Genomic DNA, 24,226 nt, shown 5'->3' with positions numbered 1-24,226 from the left:
AGGAAGAAAGAGAGGAGGCAGGAGTGTGTGCACACATCTGCCATGGCCATTGAGCTGCTCTCTGGTGTCAAATATGGCTCGCTTTTGTCTCTTGCAGTGGTTTTGGTGGCGTATTGGTTTCGATCTCCGGACAGTTCGGTTCTGGACGACCGGCTGGACGCGGTTTTGTCTTCATTGCTGCGCGCGGAGCGGAAAGTGGGCATGAACGGCGTGTCCAGACCGAGAGTGGCCATAGGTACTGAGTTTTAAGTGCACTTAACAGCATATGATTACAACATTATGATGATAAGATGTGAATGGACCCTCTGTATAAGTTCTGTAAGTTTAGAATTAATATAACGTTGATTAATTCATTGATAGGTACAGCATATATACAATTCATTTGGACTATATTTATGTAATATTTATTTTTCATGTTATGTGTGGAAAAGAGATGTGGCATATTTATTATAAAATGATATTTTAATGATATTTTAGGTATGTGGTTAATTATTTTGTAAATCAGCAATGATACCTATGTATTGAATATATATTTATTTTATTTTTATGATTTAAGTGTATTTACTCACAGAAATAATGGTACACTTTTGTGCTTGAAGGGTTCTTATTGTATCCTAAATGTACATATAATGTACAAAGATATATAATTAATTAATTGGTTAATTTTTTTGAAAAGCTGCCCCATTGACAGCTTTTGTGTTACCTTTATTTCAAAGTGTTTGTTTACAAGTTGGTTTGCTAATTATTTAGAGTGTATAGGTTATTCATTTGAACAATTAGTACGTTAGCTAATTTGTTATGACCAGGTTTTCAAATATTAGTGATGTTACTTGTTAATAGCTTAACTTTTATTTTAAAATAGCCTGTTTTGCTTGCTTTTGATTTGAGGGTGTTGGTTTAATGTTGAATTTTATTTCTGTACCTTAAATTTATTGATGTAAAAAAAAAAATTAAATATAAAATTAATGTTTTTGGTAGAGTGTACAACCTGTGCTCGCTTAAGCAATTTTACAAACAATTCAGCAAGTTCAGCTGATTGTATCAGTATGAGGTAATAGTTAACAGTTGTCATTTAAACTTAATTAAAGTTAACTGGTTCTGGAAAAGTCATGTAAAAAGTAATATGCCCAAAAAAGAGCATTTGATCACAGGCAAGAAATTATAATCATGATATACATTAACGTAATGCATTTTTATAACATTTCTTTTAAGATTTGAGTAGAAACGTGACGCAATAAGTAATTGTAGCAAGTGTAAATATGCTACTATAATAATACCTTTACATGGAAATCTGCGATCATTTACTTATTTTCAGGAGTTTATTTAGAATTTATGCTCATGCACACATTTCTGGTGTTTCCTGATATTAAATTTTATATTTAATCTGATAATATGGCCAGTTTCGCTTGTGACAATTGTTATCCTCTAGGATCCAGTCTGCAGTATATGGTGCTATTTTGCATGTTAGATTTGCATCTTTTTGTTGTTGATGTTGCTTTTTTGTTTGCTTTAAGTCGTCTCTGTAGTAACACACTAAGTGGTTAAAAGTTTAGACAACCAGGTTTAGGCCTTCTGTTTACCAAAAGTCTTCAATCATTAACCCGAGTCTCCTGCACAGCCTGTTTTGTTGCTTAAGAGGGTAGTAGCCCCCACCCCACAAAAAAAAAATTCTGTTCTCATTCACTTGCCTTCAAGTTATTCCAAACCTGTTTCTTTCTTCTGTTGAGCACAATAGAAGATATTCTGTAGAATGTTGAAAATCAGCAGCCATTAATTTCCATAGTTCTAAATACTACAGAAGTCAATGGCTCCTGCTTTACAGCGTTCTTCAAAACATTTTCTTTTGTGTTCAACAGAACAAAAACAGCTGGGTAGTACAACCAAGATTTGATTTCCGGTAACAAAATATATCATGATATGTAGAACTTATTCACATTTCGCGGTATTCACGGAATAAAAATAAAAAAATTCTACGATACACATTTCATTCTGCGGTAACCATATATACCATCATACTGCCCAGCCCTAGAAACAAGTAAAGGGTGAGTAAATGATTACAGGATTTTCAGTTTTGCATGAACTGTCCCTTTAAATTACAATCAGTGCATGCAAAAGTAAGTTCTATCTCCTCTGTCTTCTATTGATTGTATTGATATCAGTTCAAACTAACCAGACATCATCAACATTTTCAATCCCTGTTCAATAATCCCAACTCTATTGCTTTCCAACAAACATCTGCTTTGGTTTGCAGTCATGTTAGCATTGGCCATCTATGTATGGCATCTAATCCAGTTCATCTCGGACATTTTATAACCTATAATTTAAGGCGTGTTTATTTGGATGGTTAGGTTCAAAGTTGAAATGGTCAAATTTCATGCTTTTAATATTAGATTAGATTGCTTGACATGTATCATTCGTCTGTGTCCTCAGGTTTTGGCGGCTGCGTGGATATCATAGTCGACGGAGTGACGCTGCTGAACAAAATAGGCTTGAAGCCCACAGATCAGCCGCTCCACCACGACTACATCGAAAACGCAGAGCAGCTGGCCCAGAGTTTCGCTTACTTTTTCTCCCCTGGAGCTGCTTCAGAGTAAGTAAGAGCCGTTCAAGCATGCTCGCAAAGCCCTCGGGATTGCAGAGATTGCGTAATAATACATCTGTTGTGAGTTATTTGACTTGAAGCCTGGGGTCATTTAAACGGTTTTACAAGTTTAACACTGTTTAACTGATTGCTGACTTCCATTTTTGTGTTTCTTTATAATTATTGGTTGTGATTGCATCAAATTAATTAATCCCAAGACGAGTTTAATCATTAGACGCAGACTTTTAATGGGATAGTTCACCCAAAACAATAATTTACTCACTTGTTCCGAAACCTTGAGTTTCTTTACTACTGTTGAGTAGTCTAAGGATGTTGTGAAGAAAGCTGAAATTCTTTGACTTTCACAGTAGGAAAAACAAATATTATAGAAGTCAATGGTTACAGGTTTTCAACATTCTTCGAAATATCTTCTTTTGTGTTTAACGGAAGATCAATAAATTCATAAAGTGCTTGATGGAAAGTGAATAGTGAGCACATTTTAGTTTTAGGGTCAACTGTCTCTTTAAGTGAAGAAATGCAGCAAATGAAAAGAATGAGACGCATGCATGGAATAGATTGCATTTATTAAATATACAAATATTAACTAATACACTTTTACCTAATCTGTATTACTAAATTATTATATAATTTTCATCATGTGGTTCTTTTCTTCTGTTGAATAGTAAAAGGATATTTCGAAGAAAGCTGAAGTGCTTTGACATGGTAGATTTTTTTTTCAAATACTATAGAAGTTTTCAACATTCTTCAAAATATCTTTTTTTGTGTTTAATGAAAGAAAAATAAACTCAGCACTTGAAAGAGAGTGAATAGTGAGTACATTTTCATTTTAGGGTGAACTATCCCTTTAAGCAAAGAGAGATGCATGCAATAACATATGTTAATTCTATATAAAATAAAAAAAATAATAATCCTTGACCTAATTTGTTGTAATATTGATATAATGTACTGTTATAATTATGCTTTCCGTGTTGAAAATTATATGCATCATGAGTTTTTTCTTCTGTTGAATAGCAAAAATATATTTTAAGCAAGCTGAAATTCTTTGGAAAAACAAACACTATGGAAGTCAATGGTTACAGGTTTTCAGCATTTTTCAAAATATCTTCTTTTGTGTTTAATGGAAGAAAATTAAACGTTTAGAGCACTTGAAAGAGAGTGAATAGTTGAGTACATTTTCATTTTGGTGTGATCTGTCCCTGAAGTGAAAAAATGCTGCATATTGTACTGATGAGACACATGCTTAGAATAATTACATTTATTATGTATAAAATATTAAATGATAAACGTTTACCTAATTTGTTGTAACAATGATATAATTTACTGTTATAGCTATGCTTTTCCACGTTGAAAATGATTTCCAGAGTTTCTTTCTTTTGTTGAGTAGTAAAAAGATATTTTGAAGAAAGCTGAAAAGCATTGAAATCACTATGAAAGTCAATGGTTACAGGTTTTCAACATTTTTCAAAATATCTGCTTTTGTGTTTAATGAAAGAAAAATAAACTCATCGAGCACCTGAGGAAGAGTGAATAGTGAGTACTTTATTTTATTTTAGTGTAAACTATTCCTTTAAACGAAGAAATGCAGCAACTGATAATAATAAGACGCATGCATGGAAGAGATTACATTTACTAAATATAAAATATTAAATAATACATTTTACCTAATGTGTTTTAATAATGACATGATGTACTATGGAAATAATTTCCATCATGAGTTTTTGTCTTCTGTTGAATAGAAAAATAATATTTAGAAGAAAGCTGAAATGCTTTGACTTCCATAGTTGAAAAAACGAATACTATGAAAGTCAATGGTTACAGATTTTCAACATTCTTCGTAGTATCTTCTTTTGTGTTTAACAAAAAAAAGATAATCTCATAGAGCACTTGAAGGAGAGTGAATAGTACATTTTCGTTTCATGGTGAACTATCCCTTTAATTGAAGAAATGCAGCAAATGATAGTAATGTGACGCATGCATGGAAAAGATTACATTTATTATGTATAAAATATTAAATTATAAACTTTGATCTAATTTATTATAATTATGATATAATGTACTGTTATGCTTTTTTTTATATTATAAGGGATTTTCATGGCATGTATGCAGTTTTAAGTGAGAGTAATTTATATAATATCAGTAATTATTCCTAAACTAAATTTACTGTACTATCATATTTAGGTCAATTTGATGTCCCACTTTGAAAAGTCCCATTTAATTATTTGTATATATTTATAAAAAGCATATTAAATATGATCAAAATATAAGACAAAAATAAATTAAATAAATATATTTAATTACTATATTTATTTATATATACATAACTGCATTCTTAATCTGGCCTCTGCTTAAAATATAGTCAAGATTAAGCCATCATATTAAGTTCTGTTGTAAGTTATTGGTGACCAATTTTCATATATTTTTAATGGGCATAAGTATAAAGATTATAAATTGATCATTTTAATTAGTATTTTGTTTCTGCACTGTAATGTATTAAAAGGAACCTTTTAATATGTCATCAAATGATTCTTGCTCTAAATTTGACTCCTAATATTTGTTATTTGAATAAATATGACCTTAAATCTGTACATTTGTATTACACTAAATTACATTTTAACTTAATGGTACGGAAGACTTTTTAATGAAATTAATAACACTTATGGAGATATTGAGCAAAGTGTTACCAGGACAACTTTTAGAATATTTTTTAATATATTAATGTTAAAAATCTTATGTTATTTAAGTATTCATTTGTTCGTTGTTTTTAATTGTATATTTAATATTTATTAATGAAATGTTCTTGCCTTGAAAATAGCCTTTGTTGCTGACAAGGCGTTAATTAAATAATTTATCATCGTCATCATCTTAATTTAATAGCTGTATTTTATTGCAGCCAAATATTATAGATGATGTAGATCACATTAACTATGATCAGCTGATGCTGCAACAACAACAACAAAGTGTCATATTAATGAAATAATAATTCACATTTTGATAACTACGTGAATTTGTTGCGCTGAAATACATCTGTCTTAGTTTTGTTATGCTGCCAATATGCTGTCCAACATGAGAATTCACACCTGACCTAGGAACGACAGGCCTCTCAAGATAATATTGCAGTTAAGTTGAGACGCTGTTTAAAAGCACATCTGAATTTACTGCTTCCACTGAGACACTGAAGCATTCAGAGAGCCGTGTTCTGATTGACGGCTGCATTTCTCCTCTAGATTATAACCATCAGTCATGGTGGAGCCTTTATTTTCATTCTTTTTAGCCAGAGAAGCATTTCAACCTGGCAGTTCTGTGAAAGCTTGTGGGAAGAATGCTGAAGTGAATGCTGTATGTTCAGGTTGCAACTCTCAACACTAGTGAAACTATGTTTGTTTGGTTTAAAAAAAAAAAAAAAGTTTAAAAACACACTCACTCACAATTACAGGTATTTTGTGTTTTTTATGCAGATTGAATGTTTGTGATAATGCAACAGTGAAATCTCACATTAGCAATAACTGTTTAAAGGGCCATAAAACCAACCTTTTTCAGTTTAAGTCTACCTCAGAATTTTTTTAAAAAATGCTTAGTGATGGGCATGGAGCACTGCGTGCAGAAAGAGGAGTGGGCATGGAGAGAGGAGCAGGAGAAAAAGAGGGAAGCGAATAACTCGGCTCACAAAATGTGAGGAGCACTAATAATTTTTATTTCAACAGTAATCGTTTTGAATAATTGTGATTACAATTATGACAAATAATCGTGATTATGATTTTTCCCAAAATCGAGCAGCCCTGCTTGTAGGCGGGGCTTCATTCGCCATATTGGGCCCTATCATACACCATAGTCTTTTGCTACTTACAGCTTGGCGCAAGGGTCATTTTGAGGTGTTGCGCCACACTGTTTAAATAGCAAATGCATTTGCGCTCATATGTGCGCCCATAGGCGTTCTGGTCTAAAAAAGCAGGCATTTTGGCGCATTGCTATTTTGAGAAACTGTAATTAGTCTGTTCTTTAGACCAGAACAAAGTCCGTCTACTTTCTGGCGCAAAGTGCGCCTGGCTTACACACTACACACAAGATGCAGAGCAATACGCAAATATCTTTACATATGAAAAATATATAATATATTAGGATATATATAATAAGGATATATATAGGAAATAAATATAAATGATTAAAATATTACAAAACATATTCATTTCTAGCCTACATGAATTTAAAAACCACTGCATTCATACTTTCTTCATCTCGGGAGGCTTTTTCAGTTCATTCAATTTGCTTTTTGTATAATGTTATTATTATTAGCAGTATTATTTATTATATTCATATTTATATTTGTTTTATTAAAAACAAGCTTAGATTTGTCCACCTGTCAGGTTTTAGACCATATGGGGCATTGCAGGTGTATTTGGAAATAACTCAGTATTTTGACCACACTTCGTTATTATTGTTCATTTATTCGTTTGCTGGAAATTAGAACTGAATTTAGAAATAGTTTTGAAACAAATCTTTGCGCTTAACAAACTAAATGAATTATTTATAGGCTAATTGATGTCTGTGCGGTATGGGTTTCCCTATCCACGAGAGCAAAAGCGAAAGTGAACTTACTTTACGTCATGTTATAGCAAATGCGCTTATGGCGCAACGCAGCTGGGTCTTATAGGGAATGGGAGATGAGACACTGATTGGTTTATTCTTAAAACACACCTATAACTCATTAGGAAATAAACTCAACCCTTTTAGACTATGCGCCATGGCGCAAAGCGGATTTTCCCATCCTTAAATTAGCAAAAATGCGTTCTGACACGCCCTGAAAGTGTTTGCGCCCTGCGTTTTGCGCTCTGCGCATGGACCGTCAAAATAGAGCCCTTTGACTGTTACACTTTTCCCCATGCAAAACTAAAAGAGTGACACGTCTTGTGTATTCTTTAGTCTTTGACATTAGTTCAATAGTGAGAAATAGCAATATTATTGTTATATTAAAGTTTTTATATAAAAAAAAAATCAACTGAATGTTATCAGTTGATAACATTGTCTGATTGGTATGCATTGTTAGGCAATAAATTAACATCAGCTATGATTAACAAGTGGTTTTTTGTTAGCCATTACATTGACTTTAGTTTAATGAATTGATGTTAACAAATGTGGCCTATACAGAGATAATGAACAAAAGGCCTGTAGATTGTCACAGAATTTTAAATGTTGCAGTTGGCCAGATGAACAAGGAAATGTTAATTTTGGAAAATAAATGAAGTCTTCAAGCATTTGGTGCTTTGATTAATAATCAAGAATGTGAATATTCTTTAAAAAAATAACTTTAAACTGTTTAAATAATATAGAATTATTCACTGTATTGTTAATGGCACAAGAAATCAATATTGTGTATGTTCATTATCACGATATATACTGTTTAAAAAAAATAAAGGGGACACTTGGAGTTACATTGTGTTGTTTAAGTGTTCCCTTTATTTTTTAAGCAATTTTTATTGGATTAATAAATATCGGCTTGCTAGTATGTCACTTTTTTGATTTAATCCAGAAAACCTAAATATCTAGAGTAAACTATGAAGAAACTGAATACTGTTGTTGATACCAACAATTCATAATCTTCTAAAAAACATGGAAAAACAAAATGCCTTGAGGCTGCAGTATTGTGATTTACAGTAAATAGAGTTAAGAGTCATTTCTGTATAAAACTGAGCCTGCTGCCTTGTGTTATCAGCCCAGATCTGCTTTCATCATGCTTTTGCTTTGCTTTGCTCTTTCTTCAGGAGGTTCGTGGTAAACGACACACTCTTCAGTGAACTGGTGGAAGCTTCTCGAGAGTTACCAGGAAACAGGTGGTCTATAGGAGGAAATGCACCTGTCATGGCCAGCAGGATGGCTCTGGAGGGATGCGATGTGCTTTTAGGAGGCAGTTTCAGCACAGATTTCACTGATATCCTCTCACAGCGGATCACAGGTGCTGTAATGTGCTTCATTTGAGCTTTGTGCTGAAAATATGTTTGTATCAGTATTTTTTAGTAAGCTTTATTTTTTGTGAGTGCTGTATGGCTTCCGATTTATTTGACTATGGGGGAAAATGACTAGGAGTAGTGTAGTATCAGTAATCTTCTGAATCAGCCGTGCAAATAATTGTTTTGTTCAACTTTCAACTGGAAGCTCTTGAAGAACAGACATAAAACTCTGGTCAAATACCTGGTCGCTCCATCTTTCTCACCTTAACTTAATGTTTTAATGAAGTAAAACATATGGGGTGTCGATTTGATCTTGAGAGTCCCTTAACACAATGATGAATGCTGTAAAACACACAGGATCCCTGTCCTTAAACAGCAATGTATAAACAAAAAAATCTATTAAAATAAAACAAATATTTACATAATTGTAACCAGGGTGGGAATTATACATCAATGATTGTATAACGATTTTGAACCAATGACTGTAAAAAATATGGACGACGCGACAGCCCTTTTTCCCATTGAACGCCTTGAGGGCAAAACGCCAGCTTGACGGGCACAAACTGTCGCAAAAGACTGCTGAAATTGGAGCCTTGACATGCGCAGAAGGACTGTCTGATGGAGCCAGAGGAGGAGCCGCGAAAATAAGCAGAGTCGAGCTTCCAACCAAACGCTCTATGTAAAATCAACCACGCCCCCCGAACTTCTCAGCATGCGTTTGCTGTCATATCAACACAAATGGATGTAATAACGTTAACAAATATGAGGGTTTTATATGTTCAATCGCGCCAGCTCTAGGCCGCAGCGCATAACCTACTCGCGGCGTCGCGGGCTGATTCCGGCTCGCATGCGGCAGCGCCTGCTCGCTCGGCCGCAGCATCTGGCTCGATTGACTCGGGCTGGAATTGGGTAGTGAGTCCAGGCATCCGGAGTAGGTACAGCAGAGGTAGTCAGTCTGAGCTCTGAGGGGTAAGTCTCCGGCAGGCGAGAATCTAGCCGGAACTGTGTTTTGCTATCTGGGTGGCTAGGCGTGTATCAGCAAACTAATAAAGCCCGAAAAAAGCCCTGACCTTAGCGAATAAACAGTGTTCCACCAGATCATGTATGTCAGAAACTGTAGTTTACTGCTGAACTCATTTTGTCATGGTAAAATAACACAGAAATCGAATAATAACATTTTAGTCTACTTCAGTCTCCTGCCGAAGCTCAGACGCGCTGCTTTGAGAAACTGTCAATCACAGCTGTCAATCACGATGACACGGCCAGCATTAAATTACTGCTAAAAACAAACTGTTTACAAAAATGAGGATCTGCACCTATTTCAGCACAATAACCAGTGCCTTAATCGACCAGAACCATCTTTCGGGACATTTTATTGCAAGTGTAATAATTTTTTTTATTTGGGCTCAAGTCTCCTTCATTAACACGGAGGAGGCGGGCTTTATGACTTGTACTGCAGCCAGCCCCCAGGGGGCGATCTAACGGCCGAGACCTTCACTCAAACGCAGGCTTGCGGCACACTTGTTTTGAACACCCATGAGGTGTTTTGACACGCTGTACTCCCACTCTTTATCTAAAAAAGGCTCCGGTTGTCTAATGCTATTATTTTCTGTGCTATTTTTGTGCTGCTTACTAAAGCTCTCTCCTCCATTTTTTAAAATATTGAGCTGAATTATTGTCTCTCTCTTCAGTGGCTGGAAACACTGTGGATGAGCCAGACATTCACCTGATCCTGGAGTATCCCACAGGTGCCACATGGGGGCCATACACCTCCAGAAGAGCCAACAGGTGGGTCATTTTTATTCAAATCAATTTTAATTTGGGTATTTTGGTTAGTTCATCTTGAATGTGTTTTTTTTTTTATCACTGTAGGTATATTGTCCATAGTGATGACCATAATCCATATCTGGACTCCATGGAGCAATTTCAGGAGATGCTAAACAGCTTCAAGCCAGATCTTCTCGTTGTTGGAGGACTGCAGATGATGGATAACTTCCCTTTCAAAAGGGGTTAGTCAATGAAGCCACATAATGGCAATAAATATCACTTCTATTAATAGCATTATTGCGTAATGATGTACATTCATTTAAAACTTTCACACTTTTAATTCATTTATTTTTTTCATTTTAGTTTTTTAAACATGAGCAACTTAGAAGACTCTTTTGCTCACCAATACAGCAAAAATACAGCGAATCAATTATATTTTGAAATCTATTATTGAAATTAACTTTTAATATTTATTTATTTAGCAAAATCATTCAGTGTCACGTGACTATTCAGAAGTTATTCTATTATAATTATTTTTGTGCTCAAAAAACATTTCTTGTTCTTTGTAATCCTCATCTTAAGGCTGATTTATACTTCTGTGCCGAGCGTGACTCACAATGCATGGCTTGCGCGTAGCCATGCATTTATACTTGTGTGTGCTGTCGTGTTGCTCTGCAATAACACTTCAGAAACGCTAGCAGGCAGTAGGTTTTTATGTTCCTCTGTCGAGTTTCTTCAAAGGTGTTTTTTTTTTTTTTCTGAATGCTTCTTTAAAGGTGCAGTAGGTGATCTTCCACAATGCTAACAGCTTAGCATAAATCTCTGAATCACAGTTCCTGCCCTGCTGTCTAGAGCCACGCCTCCTTAAATACGAGCACAGCAAAAGAACCCTCTCTCATGTGTTAAAAGCGACTAGTGCATGTCCGGCAGCGTGCAAGCCAAACTCACATGCTATTTTAGAGTGAATATTACAGTTGCATAGTAAACAATATAGGGAGAGACTAGGCGGAATAGCGCTATTAACTTGTGTTTTGTTGTTAAACTGAATAAAATCGACATTATCGAAGCTGTAAAAGGTCCCTTATGAAGCTAAAATTGTCTTATCAATCTTTCATCGGAGGATTTTAGTGGCTGAACGACACTTCTGTGAAGATATAACCCATTTGTAACAACAACATCTAACGTTACATCAACTTTGCGTGAAACTAAAACAGTTTTAAAACAAAACATTACCTGTCTAAGAGAAATCCTTCAGACATGGTGTCATCCTTTCTCCAGCGTGCAAAGGTAACTCCAATATTGATTCAGGTTTTTAAAAAGTTTTGATTCAGCATATTTTTACTCTCTCTCGTGAACGTGCGGCGGTCGGCGGAGCGGCGTACAAACGGCTCCGCAGTTGTTCAAATCTACATTTGCTGACAGACAGATTGGGCTACTTATCGTAATTATGAGACATGTCGGCCCGACTCTATTTAATTGGATGAACATTTTTTAGTTTTATGCCTTACCCAAAACATAAAAATACATATAAAAAACATTTAGATCATTTACTTTAATCATTACTATTAGACTGTGAAGAGACTTTCAACCAGCACAACAAAAATTGCTTCTGAAGACAATCACCTACTGCACCTTTAATGTACAAGTGGCTAAAACTCGCTCATTCTGAGGCTGGAATCGGCAGACGTTCAGCAACTTAAATCATGAGGTAAACCCAAAACAAAAGTTTCTATCTGGAGCTCCTTCATGTGACTCATGCTTGTAAACAGTCGCTCCATCAGGCTCAATGGTAAAGAGGTTTAATGTGTATCAATTAGATTCAATTCAATTCAATTCAGCTTTATTTGTATAGCGCTTTTACAATGTAGATTGTGTCAAAGCAGCTTCACATAAATGGTCATAGTAACTGGAACAGTGTGGTTCAGGTTTTAGTGTTTAAGTTCAGTTCAGTTCAGTTTAGCTCAGTTCAGTGTGATTTAATCATTACTGAGAGTTCAAACACTGAAGAGCAAATTCATCGATGCGTAGCTCTACCAATCCTGAACCATGCGAGGCAGTGGCGACAGCGGAGAGGGAAAAAAAAAAACTTCACCTGATGGGAGTGAAGAAAAAAAACCTTGAGAGAACCAGACTCAGTTGGGCACGACCATTTTAATTTCTCCGCTGGCCAAAAGTCTTGTGCAGAACTTCATTCGCCGTGGTCTTTGCTGGAAGATGGCCTCAATGAAGACTCGTCTGTCCCTGGAGCGTCGCTGGAATCAGACACATGTTCTCCACTCCCCACGACCATCAGCGCAGCAGCAGCTCAGGATATGGCCTGGTCCCGGATATGGAATCCTTGGGATCATCTTGGATCTGGTCTTGGATCTGGTCTTGGATCCAATCAGTGACTCCGCCTAATCTGAGGACCTCGGGATGAGTATCCCCAGGTGAAAATAGAGAATAAAGAGAATAATTAGCGTAGCTGCTGTTCATAGTGTATAAGCAAGATGCAGAAGCCAGTGTGGAACCCGCTAGGTGATGCATTGAGTGTATGCTTTACTAAACAGATAGGTCTTTAATCTAGTTTTGAACTGGGAGAGTGTGTCTGAGCCTCGGACGTTATCAGGAAGGTTAGATTATAAGCATTACAATTTTCTGCATATTCTGTCCTTCAGAATGGCTGTATTTAAATTTCTGTCGTGTTTTGTCTGGTGCCAAATTGCTTATTAACTACAAATATTGTCACGTAGCAAGTTGTTAGGACACAGGGTTACTATGTAACCTGCTTACCCAATGTTTACGCTTATAATATTTACATTATTTACTAATAGGGTATATGCCAAGCTAGTGTTGTTACCATACTGATAAACTTCCGGTGACCTGTTATTTTGAGTTTATTCAATTTATACAGCTCCTTTTACAGAATCGATGTTTTAATGGAGTTAAAATACAATCAGTTAATCAGACTTTGGCATTCATTTAGTTGCTCAAGCGTAAAACAAGACAAAAAGCCGTTTGCTCGCACACTCCTGTCAGAATCGGCAGGCTAGCACAAAAGCTCCATTGAATATACTGGGGTAAAATAAATGCTTATATTATAAAGACATGGCAGAGAAAATGTCATTTAATGCAGTGTTTCTTGTATAATCTGAGACCCACTTTATATCGGATATCACTCAGCCAGTGGTGATCGCTGTTTTTTAAGAAAACAGACCTTAAACATGCATGATTTTGCCCTTAACCCAGGTTACAGGCAAATTAAAAGTCCTATTACCATACTTCAGGATATACCCTATTAATAATCTCATGTGGAACTCTGAATCTGCGTCTCATTTCAAAGTCTGCTACTGTCCACCAGAGGTCACATTTTGGTCAAGGGCGAATGCTTCGAGAGCCTTTTTGAATGAATAAATAAAATATGCTGTTTTTCCACCAAGGCAACCCATGATGCTGAAATATAATTGGCTAAAGTGGCAGTAGGCGGGTTAAAGGGACCAAAACAAAGACAGCCATTCTGGCACCTACTGCACATTTTCAAAGCAGAATATCTGACTTCAGCATTGTTTTTTTTTTAGATAAACAAGAATGTTAACCGAGCATGTTTCTACAATATCTGCAAACATATTATGGTATTTTCATGCTTTAAAAGAGTCAAAAACTTACATACAGCACCTTTAGGCCCCTATCACACACCCAGCGCAATGTAGCGCAAGGTGCTACGCAATTGTTGTTTGCTAGTTTCAGCTGGAAGTAAGAGTCGTTTTGAGGCGTTGCACTACGCTGTTTAAATAGCAAATGCATTAGCGCTCATATGTGCGCCCATAGGCGTTCTGTTCTAAAAAGGAAGGCGTTCATTGCTGGCGCGTTGCTATTTTGAGACACTATAATATTTTTTTTCAATAGACCGAAACAAAGCCGGTCTATTGTCCAGCGCAGAGCACGTTAGTTTTACGCCTCGCTTACATACTGCCTCATACACACAAGATGTAGAGCAATACGCAAATATCTTTACACATGAAAAATAATTAAAATATTAAGGATATATATAGGATATAATAAGAATATATATCGGATATAAATATAAAGGATTAATATATTACTAAACATATTATTTTCTAGCCTACATAAATATGAAAAATCACTGCTTTTATGTCTTCTTCATCTCGGGAGGCTTTTTCAGTTCATACATAACTATTTGCTTTTGTATAATGTTATTATTATTAGCAGTATAATTTATATTATCCATATTTATATTCGTTTTTCTAAAAAAAAGCTTATAGATTTAGTTCACCTGTCAAGTTTTAGACCAAATGGGGCACAGCATGTGTTTTAGGATATAACTCTTTTTTTTGACCACACTTTGTTATTATTGTTCATTTATTCATTTGCTGGAAATTAGAACTGAATTTAGAAATAGTTTTGAAACAAATATTTGCGCTTAACAAACTAAATTATTTATAGGCTAATTGATGTCTGTGCGGCAAGGTTTCCCTATCCACGAGAGCGAAAGTGAAAGTAGATCATTTATCTCTCATTCTCGCACTGTAGATGCTCTGTTTAACTGTTTTCTTTCTAGTGAAATGCTCAGTTTTTCCACTTACACTTACTTTAAGTCATGTAAATAGCAAATGCACCGTGGCGCGACGCAACTGGCTCTTAAAGGGAATAGGAGATGAGACTCTGATTTATTGGTTTATTCTCAAAACACACCTATAACTCTTTAGGAAAATAAGCTCAACCCTTTTAGACCATGCGCCACGGCGCAAAGTGGATTTTTCCGTCCTATTATTGTATTAGCAAAAGTGGATTCTGACATCCCTGAATGCATTTGCACCCTGCGCTTTGCACTTTGCGCATGGACCGTCAAAATAGAGCCCTTAATCTTAATAAGTGCTTTGTAAGATTTTTGATATTTATTGACAATGAACACATTAACTAACTTTAACTAATGGACCATTATTCTAAAGTGTTACTTTTTAAAGTTAAACATTTTATTTCCAAACTCTGTTGTTGCTTATCTGTAAAGTAATGTTGACTAGTGAACTGATTGTTGTAGATGGAAGCTGTCTGTAAACTGCCTGAATGTGGATCAGAGGCAGTTTGGAGCTAAACTCTCCCTCTGCTGTCACATGGTGGGATTAGCATGTTTTCCCAACCGCCCTGGGAAAGCAGACAGACTGTCATAACTTCTAGCTCTCACTGATTTTGTTTGCTTTACTATTTTGTTTTTCTTTTTTGCCCTAGAATAATAGTACGGTTACTTACTGCACATATTATTGCTTTAGCACTGTAGGAGCTGAATTTCATACTACTAGCTGTATACATCTTATTTTTTTCTTAAAGATAATAGACAAAGTCATCTTTTAAGTTTTATCAGGACGTTCAATTAATGAAGGGTGTTTTGCTGTGGCAGGGCAGATGACTGTCTAGACGCCTCCGTTCAAACAACAGCAAACTGTGAATGAATGAATGTCATCGTTTGTTTTCATTTATTAATAGTTCTAGCTGAGAATGAAGAGTTTAGATGTGAAAGCCTCTAAATGCAATCTGAAATTGTCTTTTTAAAATCAGCATTATACATTTGATATACGTTATACAATGAACAGCTTGTAAACATTGTCTCAACATTACACTTATGAATCATTGTGGATCATTCAGAGTACACAGCTTATTTAGACTGTTTATTTATAGTTAAACCTTTAGTGATTTATTATTTGTATTCAAGTGAATCTGTAATGAAAACAAGTATGAAAGCAGCTTATATATTTCAACAAGCAGTTGGAGTAGAAACATTACTATTATTGGATTTAGACGTTATGCAGCTGACAGTTCTAAGGAGATTGTTATAAATTTATGTAATGACAGAGCAACAGTTCAAAGTTGAAACAAAATCAAAATGTATTCTTCTCATTTTTTATACATATTTCTTGTTATAAATGATGCATCAGTGCACTTCATTATTTAGTAAACTTTTATTTGCCCTTATAATCTTTCATCAAATACCTTAACCTTCGAAACGACTTTCTTCACTTCTGTTTTATGCTGACTTTAGCAAAATAAAAAAGAATTTGAGTTTTTTTTATTCATACTTTAATGTTTAATATAATGTATTGCTTGCTCTTCATTTTTGTATAACATGTCTTTATTGAGTTTTTTCAAGATTTTACAATTTCCAGCAATTGAATAAATGAACAATAATAATGAAGTGTGTTCAAAAACCTGAGTTATATCCTAAAACCTGGCAAACCTGACAGGTGGGCAAATCTAAGCTTGTTTTTAATAAAACAAATATAAATATGGATATAATAAATAATACTGCTAATAATAATAACATTTTACAAAAGCAAATGTTATGAATGAACTGAAAAAACCTCCAGAGATGAAGAAGACATAAAAGCAGTGGTTTTTCATGTTTATGTAGGCTAGAAAATAATATGTTTTGTAATATTTTAATCCTTTATATTTATATGCTATATCTATTCTTATTATATCCTATATATATCCTTAATATTGAATTTTTTTCATATGTAAAGATATTTGCCTATTGCTCTCTTGTGCGTATTAAGCAGTGTTTAAGCGAGGCGCAGCTCTGCGCCGGAGTTTAGACCGGGTTTGTTTTGGTCTAATGAAAAATCTATTTTAGTTTATCAAAATAGCAACGCGCCTGCAGTGTGCCTCAGAACGCCTCCCTTTTTAGACCAGAATGCCTATGGGCGCACAAATGAGCGCTAATGCATTTGCTATTTAAACAGTGTAGCGCAACGCCTCAAAACGACTCTTGCGCCAAGCTGAAACTACCAAAAGACTATTGCGCCGCTCCTTGCGCCACATCGCACCGGGTGTATGATAGGGCCCAAAGAGCGAATAACAGTCAAGGAGAGGGAGAGCGAGGGGAGACCATAAAAGACAGAGAGGGAGAAAGCACAAAAATACAAACTCCCATGGACCATAACAGTTGCTCTTAAAGGAAGAAAAGTACAAAAACATATGTAAGGTTCACAAGTCTCTTTCTATCACCGATATTATGTAGGTCCTATGTGTTTTTTCTTACTGAGAAAACAGGGATTGCTCACCCCAAAACAATGAAAATGATCTCAATGTTTATTTTCTTTTTTTGTGGTTTTAAACCTTTGAGTTTCGTTTTCCACTGAACACCAAATAAGATATTTTGAAGAATGTTGATTGCTGGGGCAAATTGACTCCATAGTCATTTAATTTTCTACTATGCAAGTCAATGGGTGCCAACTACCAACATTTTTCTAAATATCTTTTATTTTTTAATAGGAGAAAAAAGTGAAAGATGAGTAAATGATGACAGATTTTTAATTTTTGGGTGAACAATATGGTACTAATTTATTTTTAAGCTGTATTAACAAAGGACAATATTACTAATAACCATTTTTTCCCTCCAGGGGAGCGTGAGGATCTGCTGGGACAGCTAGCAAACATGTTGTCCTCGGTCTCACCTCAAACAGCCGTCCACTTCGAGATGGCCAGTTTTGTGGATGAGGATCTGATGTCGGATCTTCTAGAGTTTGTTCTTCCTCATGCGGATTCACTAGGCATGAATGAGCAGGAGCTGCCAAACCTCCTCAGCCTTTTCCGCGGCAGTAACCTGACTGTTCTTTCTGACCCAAACCCTCGCGTAGCCACAGTTTTGGATCAAATGAGAGACCTCTACCGCCTGGTAAACCAGCGGCACAGAGAGGCCGGGATGGGTCGATCGCTCACCCGTCTTCACGTCCACACACTGGCTTTCCAGGCCATCATCGTCAAACGCGGATCCCAATGGAAAAACACCATGTCGGCCACCGCCAAAGCCTCTCTGGTGGCCAACCGGCACGTCTGCGGCTCGCCGGACATCGATCTCAGTAAAGCACGGCTGATCATGGATGAATCGTTTTCCATCAGCAGGCAGGAGGGAAGCCAGAGGATCCCGCTTCAGGAATCTCGCCCCGTTTCCTGCTGGGATGAGGATGTTTTTGAGATTTGTGTGGCTCCAGTGCTGGTTTGTACCGAGGTTTATCAGACCGCTGGAGGGGGAGATAACATCTCTGCTGCAGGCCTCGTGCTGCAGATCTGAAGTTCATGCTTTTATTTACTTTTTCTTTCAATTTTATTATTATCATTATTTTTAGCAGGGGAAAATATTAATATAAACATCGGGTCCAACTTTAATAACATTGTGTGAATCTCACAAAATCAGTTGAGAACATGTCCCTATTTTATTTCACATTGGATAACTCACTAAAAATGATGCTTTACTTAGACATATTACTTATTTTTTATAATGTCGAATGCCCTTTTATTTTTCAGACCAAATTTAATAAGAATCCATATCTTGACCAGAATTAAAGGGATAGTTCACACAAAAATGTTTATTATTTACTCATATTTACTCTCTTTCAAGCAGTTTCAATCCTTTAAGAGTTTCTTTCTTGTGTTGAACACAAAAGAAGATAGTTTGAAGAATGTTGGAAACCTGTAACTATTGACTTCAGTAGTTGGACAAACAAATACTGTGAAAGTCAGTGGTTACAGGTTTTAAGTGTCCTTTAAAATCTTTTTGTGTGTGTGTGTGTGTGTGTGTGTTCAGCAGCAGAAAGAAACTCTTAAATGATTTTTTTAACCACTTGAGGGAGTGTAAATAATTTATTTTTTTGGTGAAACGAGGAGTAAATAATGTCAGTTTGCACTTGTGGGTAAACTATCCCTTTGAGCTCTTTAGTAAAATTAGTATCAACTAATAGTGCTATCCAACACATGCTATACACACTCAAAATGTGCTGCTTGTTCACACTAATTACTTAAAATAAACTGAAACAACACAATTCTTGAGTTTTCCTGGAACAACTTAGTTGTTTTATGTTTAATCCACTTAAATTTATATGAACTAACAAGTTAGCTTCATTCCTTCATGTTGTCCCAAGTCAAATCAATTGCGTGGAACCCAGCATGTTGTACAGTGCACACACACACACACACACACACACACACACAATATTATTTTAGGATTTGGTGAAAAACAAACATTAATTGAATGTATTTGAGCAGTCTCTGTGCACTAATGAATGTCCAAGAAAGTCGATTAGTGCTGCGTTTCACTCCGACTATAGCAGAAAAAGGCTCATAAGTGCACCATTTTGATAACCTAACAAAACAATACTATTAATAAAAGATCAAACTTACAGTATCTGCAAAGTTTCTATAGTGAGAAACTCTATAACCTGCGTCTTGCGATTAAATACAACCGATATTTTTGCTCCACACTGTGAAAAATACTGGCTTTGCTTTTTTTAAGCTGACTCAACATTACAAGTCCATTAAACTTATATTATGCTAAACTGACTTACAACAGCTTGTGTAACTTATCAAATTAAGTTAAAACATGATTAACTTGGTTTATTATGTTACAATGAACTAAAACCATTTGTCGTCATGACTAACTGATCATGTAATTCTTTTACAGTGCAGAAAAGGAAGTACATGGATTGTATTTTGTCATTAAAAAAAATAATAATAATAATTACAATAATACATTGAATTTAGGTTTGCTTTTCACCAAACCCTATCATACTCACTTTAAAAAAGGCTGGTTTCTACACAATTCCTCCATGTTGTCCCAACACAAATCGATTAAGTTAACTCAACTGTTTTACGATATTTGAGAGGATTAAACATAAATCAATAACAAAGTTGTCCAAAACTAAGAATTGTGTAGTTTTAACTCATTTTATAAACAGTAGTAGTTTAAACAAGCAGCAAAAGCCTTTCTTTGACATGCATTTCATAGAGACTTTGATACTTTTATGTCTTTTTTTTTATATAAATGCTGGTCACAGTTTACTCCTCTTACAAGGATGAACTTGAACAGGACATTTTTATTAAATTAATTTGTGGTCTAAAAAAAGTTATAGGCAAATCCAATTGAAAATTTACACATTTAAGTGGATTGAACATAAATCAATACCAAAGTTGTCCAAAACTAAGAATTGTGTAGTTTAAACTTATTTTATAAACAGTAGTAGTTTAAACAAGCAGCTAAAGCCTTTTTTTCTAATGCTTGTAATGTTTGACATGCATTTCATGGAGACTTTGATACTTTTGTCTTTTTTTGTCTTTTTTTTTTTAATGCTGGTCACAGTTCACTCCTCTTACAAGGATTAGCTTGAACAGGACATTTTTATTAAATTAGTTTTGGTCTAAAAAAGTTATGGGCAAATCCAATTGAACATTTTGGCGAATGATCACTTTTCATTTCCCCCTTTTACTTGAGTTGAGATTTATTTTATTTTTTTGATGAGAAAATACATTTTAGCCCTGACTCTCATTAATGCATGTGCTTTAATTTGTGCACAACAAAACATTCTGGTAAAGTATTGATTCTTGCTGAAATCTGTCGTACAGACCTGTAGGCAGCCTGGTGAAAAGGGTGGTTCTTTTTCGTTTTGCAGTTATTCACCTCTCACTCTATTTAATTATAAATATGTTGACATTTTAAGCACTATTTTTTTGCTGGATTAGCTTGTCGGATGGCAAGGGTGTAGATTTGCTTTTGATATTGGTGAAGACCTCATTTGACACCAACCCCCCCTTCACATTTAAAATGAATCGATGAATCGATTCGATTGAAATCGAAGCAAATGTTTTATTAATTGCACATCCATGCTATTATGGTGAACTTGTAGCAAACACTTTACTTTGAAATGTAGCTGCTTATGTCCATGTCTTGCCTAAGTCTTGCACAGTAAGCCTGACTGGAAAATTTCCACACAGCAGTACTTTATTTTGGAGGCGATTAAATTATTGGTGGGGTCACGTCCCCTCTGTCGATGCTAATTCTACACTCTTGTCAGATGGTCATCATAACCACACTTTTTGATGTACCCAAAGCATTAAATATTTAGATGAATAATGAATAAAAATGAAAACTTATTTTTAAATACAAATGTATTACTTCATATATCATTAAGAAAATATTAGGAATCTGTTCAAGTTTGAAATTAAAAACTGTCCTATTGTCATTCATTAGGCAAATAACAAACTGGCCAGCACAATCAACTTTCCTCAGTCAGGCTGAAGCGACAGACAACACAGGACACCGCTTGGTGTTAAAGCCTTTTTTGATGGGTTATTTTCACAATTTTTTATGGCATAGTAGTCAAAATAGGACAAATGAGCTCATGTATGAGACGAATCTGGCACCTTTGTCAATGACGGGTCTTTTGAACCACCTGAATCCCACCCCCTGGCTACGGGCCTGTAAATACTGCATTATAATGATGAAAAATGCATTCGTCTTATTTTATTCTCTTTCTTTATGCCAAATACTTCTTTTTTTTCTCTTGATTTTTTTGTTTTGTTATTGATTTATTTTGTTTTGTGAAATGTGATCTGGACTCTTTATTATGAGATTCACCGAATGATCCCTCCTATAGGTCAGTTGTTTCCTTTCTTGTTTAAAAATGTTTCTTTTTTTTTTCCAGAACCTTCTAGTGTCTTAAAACAACTCCATAATCATTCACTTGATGCAAATCTTACCGGGGCCAGTCTTGAAATGATACACCGGATACTCTTTAACACCCTGAGCTCATTATATAATCACTGAAATACTGAAGAATTTACCATGAGTCAAGTGTAATGGGGTTCATAATGTTTTTCGTCATTCTGTACCTTCATTATATTATGAGATGGAAACGTGTCCGTTTCTGTTCTCATTTTCTCACGTCTTTCATTTAATTATGTTTTTAGTTTACAACACAATGACTGAATTGAAAGTTGTGAAAGTGTGCGTTTTAACTGACATGGCTTGATTTTAACTCTACTTAAGGGAAATGTTTTAAGAATGATTATATTTCTGTGGGTGGATCTCATGAAACTTGTCTGGAACCTTTTTTATTAAATTTTTTTTAGAGTCATAATTCATCGCATAATCGGTTTCTAAAATGAAGCGTAATGCAAATTTTGAAGGATAAATTGTGCCTAAAGGGATAGTTCACCCAAAAATGAAAATGTACTTTTTGTTAACTCTTATTCAGGTGTTTTTTAAAACCTTTATGAGTTTCTTTCTTCTGTTGGTTACTGATATGCATTGACTTCCATAGTAAAACAAAACAAAAAAAATACTATTGAAGTCAATGGGTGCCAGCTACCAGCATTCTTTAAGTATTAAAAAGAAAGAAAAGAAAGAAACTCAAAAAGGTTTTGAACAAGTGAAGGGGGGGGGGGGGGGGGGGGTAAAATGATGGCATACTTTTAATTTTATGGAGAACCATCCCTTTAGCGTTCATGAAAATATATTCATAACAAAGATTTTTATATATATATATATATATATATATATATATATATATATATATATATATATATATATATATATATAAATAAGTCTGTCAAGATCATGTCTTGTGACAAATAATTTTGGTTCCATTACCACATATAATTTATTTAATTAATTTAGTTTCTTTATTTATTATTATTTATTTTTATTTTGTTTCTTTATTGTAGTATTTTATTTTATATATTTTATTATTTTTGTTTTTTTTATTAATTTAATTATTATTTTATTTAATATATATTATTTTTTCTATTATTTTTATTTTCTTATTTTATTTTATATATTTTATTCGTTTTTTGCATTTTAATTTATTTTTATTATTTTATTTGATTATTATTTTATTACCTTTTTTGTTTTTTATGTTTATTTAATTTAATTTTTTTATTTCATTATTATTTTATTTTATATATTTTATTATTATTATTTGTATTTATTTTCATTTTATTTTTTATAAATTGTTTTATTCTTATATTTAATTTAATTTGATTTATTATTTTTATGTAATATATTTTATTTAATTTTTTGTTTATTTTATTTAAATTTGTTAGAATTTTTTTTTCTGTTTAATACAAAAGTAGATATTTTGAAGAATGCTGGTTGCTTGTATGCATTGACTTCCATAGTAGGAAAAAAATACTATTGAAATCAATGGGTGCCAGCTACCAGCATTCTTCAAAATATCAAAATAAGAAAAGAAAGAAACTCAAATGGGTTTTAAACAAGTCAAGGGGGATAGAATAATGGCATACTTTTAATTTTTGGGTGAACTATCCTTTTTATGAAAATGTAATCATAAAGATTTAAAAAAAGAAGTTTGACAAGATTATTTCTTGTGACAAATTATTTTGGTTCCATTACCAGATATATTTTATTACATTTTTTTTCTTCAGTTTATTTCATTTATTATTATTTTATTTGATGTATTTTGTTAAATGTTTTGTTTTTTATTTTTATTTATTTTAATAAGATTTTATTTCACATATATTATTTTTTTTTAATTATTTTATTTTATTTATTTTTATTTTTTTATTATTTTTATTTTATAAATTTTATTAATTTGTATTTTTATTTTATTTTTATTTATTTTGAAATTATTTTTATTAATTTGTTTTATTTTAATTATTTTTATTTAATATATTCTATTATATTTTTTGTTAATTTTATTTGTATTTTTTTAAAGATTTTATTAGATTTTTGTGGCTTGATCATGCTCTTATGAACTTCAACTGTAAACTTGTCATGTCGTAACGAATGAGTATGTAACAAAAGGCCAAAAATCTGCATTTATTTCCAGGAGGAGATTTAAAGAACGTTGTCATATTTACCATAATCAGAGTGGTGCAATCAGAAATATCTGCTTCCCTTCAGTCACATCTTCCACTAGTCACCCCGAGTGCAAATTATGACCTCCTGTGCCTATAAAAAATCTATCCAGCTTAACTGATGTCCATCATGATGTATACACTATACCTGCATTCAATGATGTGCACATTCTTATAGGAGATGCTAGTTTTAACTTGATGTCGGACATGTTAAAGATGTCCTTGTTTCTGAGAGGGATCAGGATGAGTGCATCTGATATATGGAAATATGTCT

At 34.1% G+C, this 24,226-nt stretch overlaps 1 protein-coding gene across 1 annotated transcript; it reads left to right on the top strand.

Annotated features, from left to right (window-relative positions):
- On the top strand, positions 1-21,469 carry adpgk2 (ADP-dependent glucokinase 2). The gene is made up of 6 exons (XM_689665.10): positions 1-235; positions 2,431-2,590; positions 8,359-8,549; positions 10,236-10,332; positions 10,417-10,553; positions 17,706-21,469. The coding sequence occupies exons 1-6, from the start codon at positions 43-45 to the stop codon at positions 18,374-18,376; spliced, it is 1,449 nt and encodes a 482-aa protein (XP_694757.3). The 5' UTR covers positions 1-42; the 3' UTR covers positions 18,377-21,469.
- The last annotated feature ends 2,757 nt before the right edge of the window (positions 21,470-24,226 follow it).

The sequence above is a fragment of the Danio rerio genome, chromosome 17, assembly GCF_049306965.1.
Source record: "Danio rerio strain Tuebingen ecotype United States chromosome 17, GRCz12tu, whole genome shotgun sequence".
NCBI classification, from domain to species: domain Eukaryota; kingdom Metazoa; phylum Chordata; class Actinopteri; order Cypriniformes; family Danionidae; genus Danio; species Danio rerio.
This window is presented reverse-complemented; position numbering and strand designations above follow the sequence as displayed.

Bases quoted from the DNA above. Each gene is read 5' to 3' on its own strand.
- adpgk2 (XM_689665.10), top strand. From the start codon at position 43: ATGGCCATTGAGCTGCTCTCTGGTGTCAAATATGGCTCGCTTTTGTCT. The intron at 2,591-8,358 runs GTAAGTAAGAGC...CTCTTTCTTCAG, and splicing joins TCCCCTGGAGCTGCTTCAGA to GAGGTTCGTGGTAAACGACA. The intron at 10,554-17,705 runs GTTAGTCAATGA...TTTTCCCTCCAG, and splicing joins TAACTTCCCTTTCAAAAGGG to GGGAGCGTGAGGATCTGCTG.